A 17,239-nucleotide genomic window follows, 5' to 3' on the forward strand; every position below is an offset into this window, starting at 1 on the left:
TCCCCAAAGTTGATTTATTGAGGGAAGGCTAGAGGCCGAGGGGCAGCAGGGCAGGGTCTGAGGAGCCCTCTGAGCCAGCCATGGCGAGCGTCCAAGGCTAGGCCACTCTGCCCTCGCCTAGTTTGGCTCCCAAAGGCGTGGTGGCCAATATGGCCCCTCCAAGGCCCTCAAGGTGATATGGGGCTGTCCCCACGATATCACAGGCCTCCACACGTGTCCAGGTGAGGCAGCTCAGATGCAGCGGCAGGAGGGACAGCCAGTGGGGATGGGGCTTCAGGCGGCCTCAGACGAAGGTTGCATGGTGCGGGCTGGCCTTGAGCTTGGTAGGCCCAGCTGGGATGGGGCTCAGGCTGGGGAGCTCTGATGTCAGGGGCCCACTGGCCTGTGACCTCTGGGGACCTGTCCGCACCCTGGGAATGCTGCTGACTTGCCCGGGTGCCAAGCCAGCCACACGGTCCACGTCGATGATGGTGTTGACTGGGAGGCCTTGGCTGCCTCTGGCCCCGCCTCCTGTCCAAAGGAGAAGAAAGAGACTGTCACCTGTCTGCCCTGCCCTGGGCTCTGGAGCCCTCCAAGCACCCAGGGCAGGAGACCACATCCCACCCTCATCACTCAGACACAAGTGATCTCTGTCCTTGGGTGCCCTGGGCCTGGGGGAGAGTGCCCGACCTCAAGCCTCCGGGTTGGCAAGCCCCCAGACCTTCCTGGGCCCCACCACCACCCAGAACAGCAGAGTGCTCTCAGCAGGTGGGCTGCACAAGGCAAGCAAGGCCCAGCCAAGGGGGCTTTGGGCAGGAGTCACAGAGGTTGGTGTAGGGTGACAGAAGGTGGGGGCCCTGGGTAGGGTCACCCATGCCCCTCAGAGCCCCCACACAGTGGAAGCCACAGGCTCAGGAACAGAGCTCAGCTACCTGCTGACCCACCCTATCCCAAGCTAGTATGGCCCCTGGTTCCTCCTGGTGGGGCTAGGCCAAGGGGTCCTCAGAGAGGTAGTAAGTGGGATGGGGTCCTTGGCCACGCCAGTAGACTGCAGGGGAGGTACCTGTGCCTAGGCTGGTGGGGGTGGTCCTGGGGGGTGGGTGCTGGGCCCTCGGAAAGATCTCTCCTGGGGCACTCCAGACCTCCACTTACAGGCCTCAGTGGGCACAGGCCCCAGCCTGGCTTCTGGCTACCCTTCCCAGCCCTGGCTACCTGCTTGTCCTCCTGACTGTTGCCTCAGGGCTATGCCTTCACCCTCACAAACTCCTGAGTCAGGCACCCCCCGACACCTTCCCTTCCCATCATGCACACCTTGGGCCAAGTGCCCCTTCCCTCCACCCCAGCCACACTGCCTGCCCCTCTCACAGGCCATTCAGTAGTCAGCTGGGCATCTGGCTCCAAGTTCCATACCCGCCCCCCCTGCAGCCCCCTGGCCCAGAGGCCCTGGGCTGCCTGAAACTGTCTTGGAAGCTTCTAGACCCTGGGGAGGGCCATTGCCATCGTGTCTCCCAGCAGGGCCCATGTTGGGCAGAAATGTGTCTTCCAGATGGAGTGTCCAGGGACCAGCTCAGGGTGGGCATGGTGTGCACTCGGCCCTCTCCCTGAACTCCCTGGCTCCCTAGAGTGGGCAGGAGCCCTGTCCTATTTGTAGGCCCATGGCCCACAGTGGACAGGCTGGAGGAGGAGTGCAGCCCTAGGGACACTGGGTCCTGCCCAATGACAACCTGTCCCTAGGCCTCAGTTTCCCCAGCCTTGCTGGTGGAGGGGAAGACTGCTTCCTCCCTGGTTTCAAGACCTATAAGAAGTGGGGGTGACCATGGAGGTAAGGAGTCTGGGCTGCTCCATGGCCCCAAAAGTGCCCCAACTCCACCACACCCCACGCCTCTGAAGGTGCCTCTACACGGCCTCCCCAGGCCAGTCTGGGCCTGCAGGCAGAGACAAGCACCCTGTCCGACAGTGGCCAGCCGACCTCTCAGCAGCCAGTCAAGGAGGTGGAAGGGTACCTGGCCTGCAGCAGGGCTGCTCAGGGCCTGACCCATCCAGGCAGGTCCACGGGTGGTGGAGCCATGTTGGGGATGGGGTCCAGGAAAGGCTGCCCTCCCGAGGTCCACATGGCATGGCCCTTCAGGCATATTGACGGCCGTCCTGCCAGGGCATACTGGGATCCACCCTGTCCCCCATGCATCACTGGGTCCCCACAGTCCCAAATGCCAGGCTGCAGGGCCCAGACATGGATGGGGTAGGGTTAGGCCTCGCCTGGGACACAGATGTGCAGAGAGGCAGGGATTTGCCCTCTTAACCTCTGTCCCCGTTTGGGGCACCTGCCTGGAGCACTGAAGGGCCAGTGACCCCACACAGGTTCCAGAGCCCAGGCTTCTCCCATCCAGCTCCACAAGGACCCCTGGGAAGACAGGGAGCTGAAGGGGGCACTCAGGCCTTGGCCACGGGTCCCCTGGCTCCCAGGGGCTAAGGGGGCTCAGGATGGGGAGGAATGACTGCTTCTGAGGACAGGGTAGAGGGTCAGTCCATGGGCCAAGGATGTGAGCAACACAGGGAGGGTGGCTGCAGTCTGGGACCTTCCTGCCTGCCCTGTTCAGACTCGCTCTCCTGAATCAGTGGCAGCCCCAGACCTGTGACTCAGTGGCAGGACCCAGCCCTGTGCAACAGGCATGTGTCACAGCCCCTGGGCCAGGGCCCGCCCCAGAGAGGCCGCCAGCCCAGCCTTCCGAAGCACTCATCAGCACTTCCCCAGCAGGGCTCCAGGGGCGGCCACTTCCCAAGGGAGCCTGGTTCTGCTCTACATGGTTCACTTAGGGTAAGGCTCGTTAAGGTCCTGTCTCAGGTCCCTAAAACACTCACATGCTATCCTGCCCAGTTGGGCTGCTCTGCTGGACCTTCCTTTTCCTGGGGCACCACAGACCCTGCCCCTTGGCTGGCCCTCTCCGAACATGAGCATGACTGTGCTGGGGCTTTCACTGCAATCTGGAACCCAGGGAGCTCCTCCTGCTCCTTGCCAGCTGTCTGTGGTCCATCCATCCCTGGGCTACCCCTGCATCTGGCCACTAGCATTCTCTGAGCCAACTGCCAGGTCTGTTCTGGTCATTAAGGGAGAATGGGATGGCAGAGCCAGGACCCCCCTGTCAGGGACAGCACAGTACAGGGCTACACTGGGGGGACCAGGTCCCGGGGCATGGCCTGACCCCTTGACCATCTCCAAGCTCTCTTTCAGGATCAACTCCAGCTGCCTGTCCCATGGCCCTTCCTGACCAAGAGGAACCCTCCCTGTCATCCAGCTGCTTCGCTGTGACTTATCCTTCATGCTCTGGACTATCTGTGAGGCCAAATCCTGGGTGTCCTTTCAGGCCATCCCGACATCTCTGTGAAGCCTCTGGCTGCCCTTGGGAAGCTCCTACAGCACAAGGAGGTGTATGTACCGCTGAACTAGAAAATTGGGGAAGAGGGGTGGGGACCAGGGACAGGGACCCCAGAGTCTGCCCTTGGCCCCTGGCCCTTCCAAGGCCCTTCCTGACCCTGGGTACCCCATTCTGCATGCTTTCACAGAGGCTGCTTGGGTCCCCATGGGAAAGAACAGGGACAGCCCCAATCCAAGCCTTGGCTCCAGTCCATCAAATGTACAAGGGAGCTCTCCACTTGGATCCCCAGACCCACTGGGCTATGTCTGGACATGGCAGGGGGTGGAGGGGTTGTTTACTGGATTAAAACCCTTCATTAGTAAATCTGTACTGAGCACCTACTAGTGCCAGGACTACAGCAAAGGGCAGTATGCAGTGAGGGCAGGGGATGTCTTCAGGGAGAATGGGGACCAGGCAATCTCAGGGCCACTCCAGGTGCAGGCATGGATGTGGGGGAGGAGCCACAGGCAGGAGCCCCAGTGCTGGGGTCCAGAACAGCAGGGGACAACAAAGGTGGGGCTGGGTCACGCTGTGGGCCAGTGAGCCTCAGAAGTCAGGTAGAGCAGGGACAGTGGGCAGCATACACAGAAAAGGTCGGGCACGGAGCGTGGCTGTGTAGGAGACACAGGCTGCAGACCTCAGCAGCTGGGAGGATGGGGTCTGGGGAGGGGGCCGGGCCAGCCCCGGGAAGCCTGTGGAGGCTCCCAGCCAGGCATCTAATGGGAGAAGGTCTGCTCAGGTCTATTCCAGCAGAGCCGGGCCAGGGTGCCAGAACATGCGCTGTGGGCAAGAGGGCTCCCATCGAGGCCCCTGACACCTATGTGTCCCTGAAAAAGCCAGCCACCTGTGTGTGTGCTATGGTTGGTACTGGGTAGGACTGGGTTGTCTCACCCAAGAAGGTAGATGTATGCTCGGGGTGGGGACACCTCGGCCACCTAGATGGATTGGCCAGGCATCTGCTGGAGAGAGAGGACACCTGAAAGGATGAGTGAAGATGTGGGGAAGGACAAGGGAGTAGGAGGTGGGGCCTGGGTTGGGGACACCTGCGTGGCTGGCCCTGGAGGCCTCTCTATGGCTATGGTCCTGGCTTCCCCATTAACTGGGGCCGAGCAGGACACGCCAGGGCTGTGGCCGGGGGCAGTGGGGAAAAGGGAGGGTGGGGATGGGGATGGGGGCTGACCACTGAGCAGCTGGGTGCAGATGGGCTTCCAGAATTGCAGCCACACTGGGGGTGTGCGGTCTGGCTACCTTCACTGCCAAGGTCAAGGCTGTGGCTCCTCCAAGGGCTCGTGGCCTCTGCTTAAGGCTCCAGTTCCATTCCCATGGAAGCCACAGCACTAGGCCATAGCAACCCCCACTGGGTGGGCTATGTGTGAGGGGCCACGGGCTACACATGTCAGCTAGGAAGCCATCTGTGGGTTCCCAAGAGCCGCCACTCTGGAAACTGGGTGTGGCTTTGGGGCATAGTTGGATGAGGTCTCCAAGAGGGGAAAACTTCTGCCCTAGCCAGTGAGCAGCATCCCCTTGCATCTGAGCCCCCCCAGACCCTAGGCTGGAACAGCTCTGTGGGGATTCCTTCTAGGGAGCGGTGCTGGCAGCTGTGCCCATGTGGCCCCCAAGGGGCCCCACAGTTGCTAAGGGCAGCTGGTTGGTGGGGTCCCCAGGAGCCTGGCCTCCTGAAAGGGCTAGGAGCAGCTCAACCAGGGACCCTGACCCACACCCACAACGCCAGCGTGGCCAGACCAGTGAGGAAGAAAGCCTGGCTCTTCCCAAGCCTGCCTGGAGCCTGGTGAGGGGTGGGGGCATGGGGCTCTCCTGGCCCTCTTTGGCCCATCCATCGCTCGGACAGAGGGGCAGTTGAGATTTCTTTGAACCCTGCCTTTGGGGAAGGGCTCCATGTGACCCCTTGCAAAGACCTCTCCGAATCCCACATGGTCAAGCCCTATATCCTGGGGTTCCTAGCCACTGACTCTTTACTCACAAGTGGAGCCCAGCCTCAGGTCTGACACCAAGCAAATGTTGGGCTGGGCTGAGGTAGGAGCTGCTGGGGCCACCAGTCAGCAGTGAATGTGACCCCTTCTGCTGCTCTGGACACGTTCATCAAACATTCAACGCAACAGATGTGTTCTGCTCACTAGGAAGCCAGTGCTCTATAGGGCATAATTCTTACACCCTCTCTGAGTACGTGGACGTAGGCATCTTCTCACACAGTAGAGAGACCAGCACCACGCTGGGCATGGGCCATGTGCAGCCCACACTCGTAATTGGACTCTTGTTCTGCTGGGACCTGAGGACACGTACCTCCCCAGCTGGTCCTTCCCAGGACAGGAAATGCCAAAGGGCGCCCATGAACTCCCGGCGTGTCTTTGGAAGCCAAAGAGATAACGATGGAGAAAACAGGTGGCAATTAGGATCAGAGCAACCACAGGATTCATTTTAAGAGTGTACCTATGTATGGAAGGGGCTCTTTGCACTGGAGTCACTTCTTGGTCCACAAATCCTTTTGAAAACCTCTATCCTCTGGCCCTGAGGTTGCTGATGAGCCTCTTTGTACATGGACACTGGGGGTGGCAGACTAGTGTGAGTGAGCAGTGTGATCCTCGGGAAGACACCCCTGTCACCTGGGGGCTGTCCGGTGGTAGCCGCCCAACTGGCTGCATGGCCTGGATGTGACCATGAGCTGCAGAGCCCGAAGCCCAGGGATATCAGTTCACCGTGTTCCCTACCCTGAACTGATCCCCAGTGGCCGCCATGTAGCTAAGAAATATTTCACGGCAACTGCTAGAATCAATGAGGGTAACTTTGGGGGAGACCTGCCTTCTAAACCCTGAGAAATAAAATTCAGTGCTAGGTACAGATGTGCTCCAGCCTCAGGGGTGTGAAAGATGTTCTTCCCTCGCTTGATGGAGGAATCTCAGGGGTGGGTTCCCTTTCATTGCAATGTGGAGGTGTCCGACACATTATGGGGCCAGTGATTCTCCCACACAGAGAACCACAAAGACCCCGCCAGAGGCCTCAGGCTGCCAGCCCTCGCCGAGTTGGGTCATGGTGTGTTGCGCAGAAGGACACTCAAGACCGAGGCCCTTCCCATCAAACAAGCTTGTCAGCTCCAGGAAGATGGGGGATGGGGGTGGGGGTCAGAGCCTATGGCCAGAGCCCCTCCCTCTCAGGACAGCAGAGAGCCAGGGGCCTGGGGCGCTTGGGCTGACCATGGGACCAGTCTGGCCAGGAGGAGCCTGCCAGGGTGCAGGGAAGACCTACGCTCCTGCACAGCTGGTGCCAGCTGCCCTCCACGCTGACAGGCCAGAGACACCAGCATGCAGCAGGTGCGACATCCCCAAGGCACAAGCCTGGGTGCACTTCCCAGGCTGATGGTCATTCTGTGGGAAAACAGCCCCCAGGGGGTGAACCACATGGGCCAGACAGCCCGGTACAGCCCCACTCAGGGCTGCCAGCCCCGAGGGCTCCAGGTTTGGAGGAACCAGCTGCTGATCTCAGCCAGGCAGCCTTACTGACCACCACCTGACACCCAGAGTCTTCTCCCCTGGAGGTGACGGCACACAGGGGAGGCCTGACCACCAAGGCCATCGGTGTTCTCAGGGAGAGGAGGCCCCTTACCCATTAGGCCTCCATGTGGCCCAAGCAGGGTGCTGCATCTTCCCGTTCCTGTCCCAGGGTGGCCTCCCAGGGTCATTCAAGCCACCCCCTCACATCGCTCCCCATTACACAGCTGTGTGTGGGTACATGGCAAGTGCTCAAGAGTATCTCTTGAGTGAATGGCACATCTTTGAAAGCCACTATACTAAGGCAGACCCATTGAAAGTAGAAAGAAATTTTCAAAAGAAAAAGAAGAGAGCTTTAAACCAGTCCGATGACAAGATCCAGAGTTTATTACTCTTGGAAGCACACAGACTCAGAACACAGGTGGACCTGCGTACAGGTGTCTACAAAGAGCAGAAAGGGAAAGTCAGCCACAGCGCAGACGTGCAAAAGCGCGACACACGGGAAGACCACGGCTTCTCCCGGTTTGAGTCCGTGTGCAGTCTCAGTGGGAAGGCACCAGGGAAGCCCGCCCACATGGCATGTGTGCTCCAAAGTGCCCAGCTATGTACATATGTACAGAACACATAGCAGCGACGGCTTCCCTGGCCCCCCGATCCTGGGGTGTACTCAGACTGCCATTGGCACCTTGGGCGGGGGCCTGAGCAAAGGTAGGCATTCATGTCATCCCTGACAGCAGACCACATGTCTGGTGGTCAGTGTCCGCGCATCACAGAGCACACAGAGGAGAAAGGATAGCCACCAGCGGCCTACCAAAGTGTCCACTGAAAAGGCTCCTTGTCTACGGCACAGGGACGGGACAGGGATGGGGGACAGGGGTGGGGACACAGGCACACATGTCGTGACACTGGTTCAGAGCAGGGCAGAACTACTCCTGGAAGGCCAGGAGCCTTGCTTCCACCTGTGGCATCTGCGGCTCTTGGGCAGCTGGACCGTTCAGCCCCATTCCTATTAACCCGAGCATCTGTCTGGAGGAACGCCCAGGCCTACTCCAGGCCAGGGAACCCCAGGACTCCCTCTGGCTCCCTGGGAACCGAGCCACGGCCCAGCCCACATGGAACCAGACGCACCTGCAGTCTACTGGAATGGGGCCGGCGTGTGCAGCCCTCCCTCCCTATAGTGGACCCGGGGCCAGAGAGCACACTCGCTCTCTTCCAAACACATGGGACTTTACCAGTTGCTCAAGACAAATGCTATTTTTTTCAGTCTTGAGACTACAACACTAAAAATGCTAGCTATCCAAGTTTTAAGAATAGCACATACATCTTCAGAAATTCCCCAGGCCTGGCTGGGAGGCCTCAGTGGACCCAGGAGGGAGGAAGAGGCTGGCAGGGGAGTGCCACTGTCTATGCAGGGGTGGACACCACCCACGTGCACCAGCCTTCCCAGAGCATTGCATGGCCTGAGCCCCTCTGTGACCTGTCCTGGCCACACGCAGAGGTGCTCCTTTCAGAAAAGGCAGAGGGGGCCCACAGTGAATAGGACACCAGAGGTCACGTTGGAACCTTGACAGAGTGATTATTATAGGTAGAGGGGGACTTACCATAGCTGTTTCTTTTTTTTATTGGAAACTGAGTGGATAACACCGGGTGGACAGTGGAGTAGCAGAGAGTCAAAGGTGTGCAGGGGGGTCAAAGCCGGAGGTACCTGGTCTCGGAGGTCCGGCCGAGTCCTGCGGGGTGGGGGTTGGCGGCAGTAAAGTGCTGTTGGGGCTGCTCATGTCCCCCTCCCCCGTGAGCGTCAGGTCGGCCACGTGTTCGCCCTCCAGGGTCTGGACACCCCCGGCCTCAGCTTCCTGTGTTGGGGGCGAGGGGGTCAGGGGGGCGCTGAACGGGGTGCTGTCGGCCGAGCTGGGGCTTGTTGCCGGGCTTTCGCGGAAGTCTTGGCCGGGCCCCCATGCCTCTTGGGGCTGGGGAGCCTTCTCCTTGCCATTGCCCGTCAAGCTCCTCTTGCCAAAGCTCTTGGCCGCGCTTGGTGAGGAAAGGGCAAGCTCCATGGGGCCGGGAGGTAAGCGCAGAAACTCGGGTAGCACCAGGTCCTCCTTCCTCAGCAACCCGCGCTGGTCGTCTGCTCTGTTGCTCTGAGCTTTGGAAATGAGCTCAAAAAACTCTAGTGGAAAAAACCCCACAGAGTCTTAGAGAGTTTCCCACCTAGGCCAACACAGCAAAAAGTTCACCATCTGGAAAGCTCATCCCACTGCCCTGAAGCTACAGGCTGCGGGGCCCCAGGTGCTCATACCTGGCACCCTCTCTACCCTCAGGGCTGCAGGGAAGGCCCTGCCCTGTGAAGTCCTAGGAAGCCCAGACTCGAATAGACCAGAACCCTTGCCTGGACATGGTTGTGTGGGGATGGTTCGAGAAGCGTGTTCGTGGGCCGTACTCTGGCCCGGGGTTTCTGATTACACTTGGCAGCCCTCTGCTGGAGTCCTGGCTCCCTTCTGATGGTTACAGGGAAGCTAACTGAGGCACAAGGGAGCCCGCAGTACTTACTCCAAGAGGGCAGCGGGTGAACACAGCGCCTCGCAGGGTCAGTGCCCCTGGCTAAGTGTGGTGCTGGTAGGGCCCCCCGCCCTCTCGCTGGCTCCCCCAGACCTCCTGTCTCCTTACCTGGGCTGACCAGCAGCCATAACTGCAGTTCACTGTTCAAAGCAGGAGTCTAAGCTGAGCTTTCTCTAGCATTTAAATTACACTTTTGGTGTTTGAAGGATGACAAGGACTTTAAAACCTCAAATCTTGTGACTCACTTCTGCCTCCATGGTGGCCAGCAATGGCCAGGGGAGGGGGTGAATAGGAAGGCCTCACAGGGAGCTAGCTGTGGGCCCGGCTGCCTGGGGAGCACTCCTTGCATCAAAAATTCAGGTCATGCTAACAGCTGTTAGTTTTGATTCTGCTCTTAGAAGCTTTCAGAAAAAAAAGAAGTTTCTGTAAGAGATCACCTCTCTGGGGGTCTCTCGGGCCACCCTGCCTCTCCCCTGCAGGTCCAGGAATAAATCTGCCTCAGGGCCCCCGCCCTGCTGGTGAGGACCCTGATATGGGCCCCCTGACACTAACTGAGCTTTATGTGAGCCAGGGAGAGGGGGCATGGGCAGACCCTGGGGGCTGCTTGCTGCCCATCTCGAGGGCACTCCCGGCCTGGCCTGCAAGGGGCCCAATGCTCAGTCTGACAACTGAGAGGAGCGGCACAGACAGCTGCAGGCTGACCCAGGGGTAAGGGGCATGCTTGGTGTGACAGGGATTGCATCCTTCTGATGTCAACGGCTCAAAGAAAGTCCTAATGATCGCTCTGGAAAACTGACATCGCATTCACTAGAAAACGCGGAAGTTGTAAAAAGTACACATACCCTCTGCTTCGTCCAAATTAATTTTCTGATATTTTTTTTTCCCAATCTTTGCAATAGATTCTTCTCTCTTTGAAAGCCGGGGATCCCTAGCATTTTTTCCATTTTCTCCTTTTATTTTAATAGAATTAGACTTGCCTAGCGTTCTCTCCTCTCCCTGCATTAGAAGGAAAGTCAAAGTTCTGCTTACATGTCAGACACATGACAACACACAATCCATCAGTTAGAGACAAAAAGGACCTTTGAAATACAGATCACATTGACACAGACGTCCTGTGCCTTGCGGAAAAAATCACAGTGACACAAGTTACAAGAATAAGAACGTGTAAGGCACAACCACCCCCAACACAGCAAACGGGAAGCCAGCAGTTCATGGTTAGAGGGAGCCAGGCATCAGAAGGGGGGACAGGGTGTGGGCTGGCTCTGAGCAGACAGCCAGTGGGCACTCCGGGTGACAGAGGAGCGTGGGGGTCCCAGCCCACCCCGGCACTGCACCAGTCAGCGGCAAGGAAACTGTGCAGAGGGAGCAGAGGGGAATTACCGTAGCCGAGTGATTTCTGGAACTGGAATTTACAGCTATATTCTGTTTGGCTGGTGCACTTTTCTGTTTATCTGTGGATCCTAAACATAATGAAATACGCTTTGTAATGACAGTAAATCGAACATTCAGACATAACCACATTTATATTGTTTTTGAGAGAAAACTGTAGAGAAGCCCAAATATTAGAAATCTTGTATTAGATATCTTGTATTAGATATGCACATACAGCCCAGAGCCCTGGTGCAGGACAAGAAGACAAAAGATCGCCCTCCCCCAGCTGCTGCATCTGGGGCAGGAGACGCTGTGTGGAGCGGTGCAAGAGGCATGCCGGTCCTACACCGCAGTTATGGGGACTTTCTGGAGGCATGGCAAAAGAAAAGCTCATTTCAGATTCTATCTGGCAAGAATATTCTTTAGAAAGCAGAAGAGTCTCAGACTTAGGATATATGTTTTCAAATACGACTGTTGCTCCAAGTCAGGGCTGCAGACTAGCCTCTGCCGACACCAGCCATACAAAGACCACATGTCCAGGCCAGAACCAACAAGAAGAATAACAGCACTCTTGCCTATACACAGCTTTACAAACACACTGAAGTACCTGCCTGAGGTGCCATACTCAGACTCACCTGTGCACAAACAGGCCAGAGGGAAGCCATGCCCTGCTCGGGCCACTCACCCTGCCGGGCCCAGTTACCAGGTCCCAGAAAGAGAGCACAGCATTCTATTTTTTTAAAAGATTTTATTTATTTATTCATGAGAGAGAGAGAGAGAGAGAGAGAGAGAGAGAGGCAGAGACACAGGCAGAGGGAGAAGCAGGCTCCATGCAGAGAGCCTGATGGGGGACTCGATCCCGGGTCTCCAGGATCACGCCCTGGGCTGAAGGTGGCACTAAACCACTGAGCCACCGGGGCTGCCCAAAAGCATTCTAGAACCAAGGGTGGGCCCAGGAAGACTTCTCCTCTGCAACAGGGGGGCAGAGGGGCAGGGACTGGAACCCTGAAGGCATCCACCGGGACAGAGAGAAGTGAGCCCAGCTATGCTGAGGAGCAGAGACAGTCCTTGCTGGGTGGAAGGCCAGGAAAGGGAAGAAACAGCCCAAAGCTGCACCCAGCCGTTCTTTACAAAGTTATCTCCTGGCCAGGGTACTCAGTAGGTGGTTCCAGAAAGCCCTCTCCAGAGGACCCACTTCCTACTGCCCTCCACCTAGAAGGGGGTGGGGTGTTCTGAGGAGGAGCATGGGCTCTCAAGGCATCAGAGTGAAGCGTGGGGGACTGACTGCTGGCCCCAAGGTTGGGCACCTGGCAGTGGGCACCTCAGAGTCCCCAGGGCAGGTCTGTCATGGCAGAGGCAGCAGGATGGAAAAGGCTCTGTAAACCTCCCAATTTTCCCCACACGAAGTAGTGGGGATGTGCCGGCACCCAGTCCACTGCCTCCTCTACTGCAGGGCCTGTGTCCCTTATGTAGGACATCCTGAGGCCCCTCAGAAGGGATCACTCTCTGGCCAAAGCCCTGGACACAGGGAGTGTTGGAACCTCAGAGCAATCCTACCCTGGGGGGAGGGGGGTGTCCAGCAGGCCCATCGTCCCTTGTTACAGCTGAGAGGACACTGGCCCCCTTGTCAGCAGGCATGTGGCTCCTGGAGCGAGGCCCCTGAGCTCTTGGTCCTGCTGCCTCCTGCCCACAGTCAGGCCTGGATCAGGCTGGGCCCCTCAGACACCCAGCTGGGGTTGAGTTATGCCATGGCAGGGGCTCGCCAGGCCCCATAAGACCCTAAATGAAACCAGGGGGTTAGCAGGGCTGGGGGCTTCCAGGAGGCAGAACAAAACGGACCCCAGCAGGCCAGGGCGACCAGTGGAAGCCTCAGGGCCTCACTCACCTTTTACCCTGGAAGGCTCCTTCTCCTCCAAGATGACCCTCTGCCCATCCAGACTTGATATGGGGGCGCCAAGGTCCAGGGGCTCCTTCTCTCCACTCTAGAGACAGAGATGGTACATTGAGTAACTCAGTGCTCTTGTCACTCGGCCGGCTGGCCGAGCAGATTTGCAAATGACAGGAATATTGAAGGGGTTTCTAGTGCTGTGTTTCTCATTCTGGTTTCCCTGGACCAAAACCGCATCTCAACTATCACCCAGAGCCTGCTGGGAGTGATCAAGATATAGACAGACAACAGGACTCCCCTCGAGTGAAGCTCTCCCCCACAGGGCCTCAGCATGGCCTCTGGTTCCACATGCTCCCATCTGCAGAGCATCAGAGGCAAGCAGGCCTCTATGAGCTTGCTTGTCTGTGCAGGGAGCATAGCCACGCTCCCCCCACAAGACACTCACCAGCCTGGCCACCAGCTCGTTCAGCTGCAGGCCATACTTGGCTACCACGGGCCGCAGTACTTCTGTGACGGGCTTGGTCGGCTTGGCCTTCAGTCCCACTGACCGGTTAATTGGAACTAGATCCAGCCTGGTTGGAGGGGGAGAGACATATTTGCTGCAAATATAAACTTAGCTATTCCTCCCTGTGGGCACAACCATATAGTACCACGGGCCACCCTTGGCACCATGGGGTCAGCAGGTCAGTGCCAGGCTGTGGCTGTGGAACAGCTTCGGCACCAGAAGGAAGCCACAGGGGGCTTTGCTAAGGTTCCTGGTGGGCCATCACACGCAGCAGATGGGCCGCTCCTGGCAGATGGCCAGCACTCTGTCATCCCGCCTGTGCATCCCAGAGTGCGGCCCTATGGTGGCCACGACACAGGACAGCAAGTGATCCCCTGGCCCCATGGGTTCCTGGGGCCTCCCTGTGGCCGCTGCCACCCCCCAGCTCATGAAGGGGGCACCAGCTTTCTTTTCCCTGCCCAGGCTGCAGGGCTCATGGGGACATCCCCAGACACCTCACTACACAGCCGTGGCAGTTTTCATACCGAAACAAAGTCCGCTTTTCTAGCCGCAGGTCCCGAGATTCCAAGATGCTACTGTCTTGATGCAGCACCAGAGGCTTTGCAACCCATGAAGAAAATAGAGACTGACATCAGAAGGCAGATGAGATCCCTGAAGTGCTCCCCAACCGCTGTGGGATGCACAGCTCCACCAAGCAAAGGAGCAGCTTCAGAAACAGCCACCCAGAGGAGGCCGCGCTGCAGACAAGCTAACATTAGCGTACTGAGAGCCCCTTGCACGGGCTCTTGGGCTCTCAGGGTCGGCCTCCAGTGGCAGAGCACAGTCAGCCTGAGGGCCTGCTCCAGGCAACAGACTCAGGTGACTGGGCAGGTTTAGTTCACAAGACAAACAGACCCGCCATCCCACCACCCCAGCCCAGGTGCAGGATCCCCCATGGGAAGGGCAGCCCCGTACCTTGTCCCCGCCCACCAGGAAGAGGTCTACAGCAGCCCCGTTGATGCCATGTCGCTCGCAGAGCCCAGCCAGGACCTCCTTGATGGATAAGCCTGCCTTGACGACCACCATGCAGGACGTCCCATCGGGGAGCTGGATGCAGCAGTGCTTGGCGGCCTTGTCCCGCTCTGGCATCAAGGTCCTACAGGCATCCGACTGGGAAGCCGGGAGACCAGTGTTATGGGCAGGTGTGCAGGGCTGCCCTAAGAAGGGTTCTCACTAGCCTGCATGTGCTCAGGGAGATCATACAGTGTGTCTCCCTGTCCTACATGCAGCTCTGTAAATGCAGAAAGGCTGCTGTGTACAAAAAGCCAACAAAGTTGCTGGGGCTTCTACAGAAACACAGGAGAGAAGAGAGCAGGTCTCTCTGTATCTCTGGTCTTTTCCTCTACTCTCTCATCAAACCATTTACCAGGGTCGTATTTCGTGAGCTTTTCCGTAAGAATAGGAGGGGCCCTTCCCATGTTGTTTTCAGGGGTCTTGTCTTAGCCTTCCTGAGCTGGAAGCAGAGGGAGTCATTCTGTGGAACCCTGCCTCTCCCCTGCAGCACTGGGGGCCCACCAGGCAGGCTGGCTCGCCCTTAGAGGGCCTGAGGCCCAACCCAGTCTGGGAGGCCCTTCCACTGCTTGTCCTCATCTTCCTGGCTCTTCCCACCAGAACTTCCAGGACTAGAGGTCTCTCTGAGACACCTGGATTGTGGACAGCAAGTCAGCCTGAGGGACACAGGCTGGGAGAGGGAGCAGGGAGCTCAAAGGCCAGGAGGCAGGAACATCACCTGAGGGGTAAAGACCCCTGGCGGGGCAGCAGCCATTGGGTCAAGAGAAAGCTGTGAGGGGTGGGGTTTTGTTGTTTTCGACCATTCTGAACTTTACTCAGTGCTCAGGATGGCGAGTGTAGGGAGCGCAGGGCAGCGATCCTCCTTAGCTGCTGGCAGAGGGTCCACCCTGACAGCACCAGGGACAGGCTGAGGCCTCAGGTGCCCTTTCTGCCCAGAGGATGCGCAACAACTCTGTCTGGGTGAGGACACGGCCCAAGTTCACCTGCCCCCGTCCCAAGGCCTCTTGGCTGCCAAGTACTCAGCAGTGAGATGCACCTGCAGGACGGGGGAAGGTGGACAGGGAGACAGGTAGGCAGTGGCTCCGGAGCACCTGTCATCAGATCGTCCACATTATTCACGGACTACAGCAGAGCATAGGAAACTGCTATTTAGCGCTTTGTCCCAGCACCACGACCCCAGCCCAGACATGGGGGCTCCTGGGCAGGTAGGGCACCAACCAAGGGGCCAGCCAGGGCTCCATGTGTGCAGCACCCCTCAGGGTCTCTCCAGGACATCTCCTGTGGTCTCTGATTTACAACAGCAGCCACTGGCTGCAGATGGGGCCCCACATGTCTTCATGTGCAGCTTGCCCTGGATGGTGCTTCCCTGTCACCATCTCCTCCTGACGGTCTAGAATTCTCTACCACCCCAATAGCATTCCGGAAAACACAGTTTGTAGGTGGTAGGCTGATTATAAGATGGCCCCAACTATTCCCTTCCCATGGACAACAAGGATGCAGGAATAAAGGGTCTTTGTTTTAAGCCAGAGTTTTGGGGTGGTTGGGCCAGCAGCAACAGCGAACTGACACATAGTTAAAGCCCTCCAGCTTTTAACTGCTACACAGCATAACTGAAAAAGGGATAATATGCTACATTGTCACTGGACAATGACAAGTGACTAGGATGTTGCTGTTCAAGGAGGGTTTCCAAACCCTATCAGACTGACAGCTGACAGCCCGCAGGCCCCCCAGCGCTGCCCCCTCCCACCCCCAAATAGAGATTGGGGCCTTGTGGGCAGGACGCGAGGGGAGGTGGAGCCCCTGCTTCGGACGGGCCCCTGCCAGCAGAAACACAAACACAGGAAGGTTTGCCTTAATGGGCTATTCCAACTGTGACACAAACACAAAGCACCTGGCTTCAGAGCCTTCTGTTTGCTCTTAGCAGGAGTTCAAAACATGGCAACTGAATGAGAGCAATAAGACATCCACAGTAAATTCAGAAATATCTTCAGCACTCAAGGAGCAGCCCTCCCCCATCTGCCAAATGGGTCCCTATGCGGCCAAGAGTGCTGGGCTGGCAGGCGCCCCGGCCAGAGCCCTGCTCCCCACGTCCAACACACACTTTCATTGGGCTTTGTAAGTGTGGGCTCTGCGTGACTCAACACTGAGGGGGGTTTCATCAGTCTGCTGTGGCCTTTGGGGAGGCGGAGGCGGTGACTTACCAGGTCCAGACTCCCCGCAGAGGACACGGAGCCCTGCGACTCGCGGCGGCCCAGGCCTCCATTGGCATGCAGGGGCTCTTGATGGGGAAACACAGTGACTCAGAAAACCAAACAGCACCGTCTCCACTTTTCCACACTTTCTACCGAAACCTCACTTACTATCACATCTCCCAACCCCACCCTTCAGGCTGAGCAAAGGGTGCTGAGCCATGGCTGGCAACTGCAGGCCAGGGTGTGAGGAGACAGCAGCCCCGGTTCCCCCCAACCTTCTGAACCACTGGCCCACCTTCCAAAGCAGATTCCCAGTTGACCAGGTCAGAATTCCTGGGGAATGCCCTGGAATCAGGATTTAAAGCCCATTCCAGATGTTTCTCTAATGATCTGCCAGGGACAGGGAGCCCCAGCTCCTGGGGTCCTGCTCTGGTAGACAGGCTATTCAAGGCAACCGTTCCTGTCTCCCCAGTACTCAGGGGTCCCTGAACCCCATGGTGCTCTCTCATTGACTGAATTCTGCAAATCTGTCTGCCTCTCCTTTTGAAAGAACACTTGTTTGTTAACCACCCATGGCACGACCCAGGAGCACTGCCATCTGTAAAGGCACAGGAAGACAGTGCACCCACTGCTCTAGGAGGAGATAAAATGTATGCTCTACAGACGGCTTGGCACAGCACAGGCCCCATCCTGGGAGCTGTTACCACCTCTCTCCCTGAGGTGCTCCCTACCTGTGCTCTCTCCATAAATGCCCCATTCAAACTTGGGGACCCAGGCCTAGA

The 17,239-nt window shown here is 57.9% G+C and overlaps 1 protein-coding gene across 5 annotated transcripts in view; it reads right to left on the bottom strand.

Moving 5' to 3' along the window:
- Nucleotides 1-17,239, bottom strand: part of RGS12 (regulator of G protein signaling 12) — a 119,617-nt gene continuing 102,378 nt past the window's right edge. Inside the window, exons 10-19 of one of the 5 annotated variants that reach the window (XR_011997142.1) lie at nucleotides 16,467-16,543; nucleotides 14,170-14,364; nucleotides 13,740-13,813; nucleotides 13,156-13,282; nucleotides 12,708-12,804; nucleotides 10,832-10,911; nucleotides 10,294-10,447; nucleotides 8,497-9,062; nucleotides 5,694-5,756; nucleotides 1-510 (exon numbers count right to left, since the gene is read on the bottom strand). Coding sequence is in view for 3 of the 5 variants with exons in the window: in XM_072737631.1 (XP_072593732.1) it covers nucleotides 284-510; nucleotides 5,694-5,756; nucleotides 8,601-9,062; nucleotides 10,294-10,447; nucleotides 10,832-10,911; nucleotides 12,708-12,804; nucleotides 13,156-13,282; nucleotides 13,740-13,813; nucleotides 14,170-14,364; nucleotides 16,467-16,543 (1,556 nt within the window). In the remaining 2 variants the exon portion in view is untranslated. Of the gene's footprint in view, nucleotides 511-5,693; nucleotides 5,757-7,259; nucleotides 9,063-10,293; nucleotides 10,448-10,831; nucleotides 10,912-12,707; nucleotides 12,805-13,155; nucleotides 13,283-13,739; nucleotides 13,814-14,169; nucleotides 14,365-16,466; nucleotides 16,544-17,239 lie in introns of those variants that run through there. The other 4 variants (XM_072737631.1, XR_011997143.1, XM_072737632.1 and 1 more) reach the window with 4 other exon arrangements.

This window comes from Vulpes vulpes, chromosome 14 (genome assembly GCF_048418805.1).
Source record: "Vulpes vulpes isolate BD-2025 chromosome 14, VulVul3, whole genome shotgun sequence".
NCBI lineage: Eukaryota > Metazoa > Chordata > Mammalia > Carnivora > Canidae > Vulpes > Vulpes vulpes.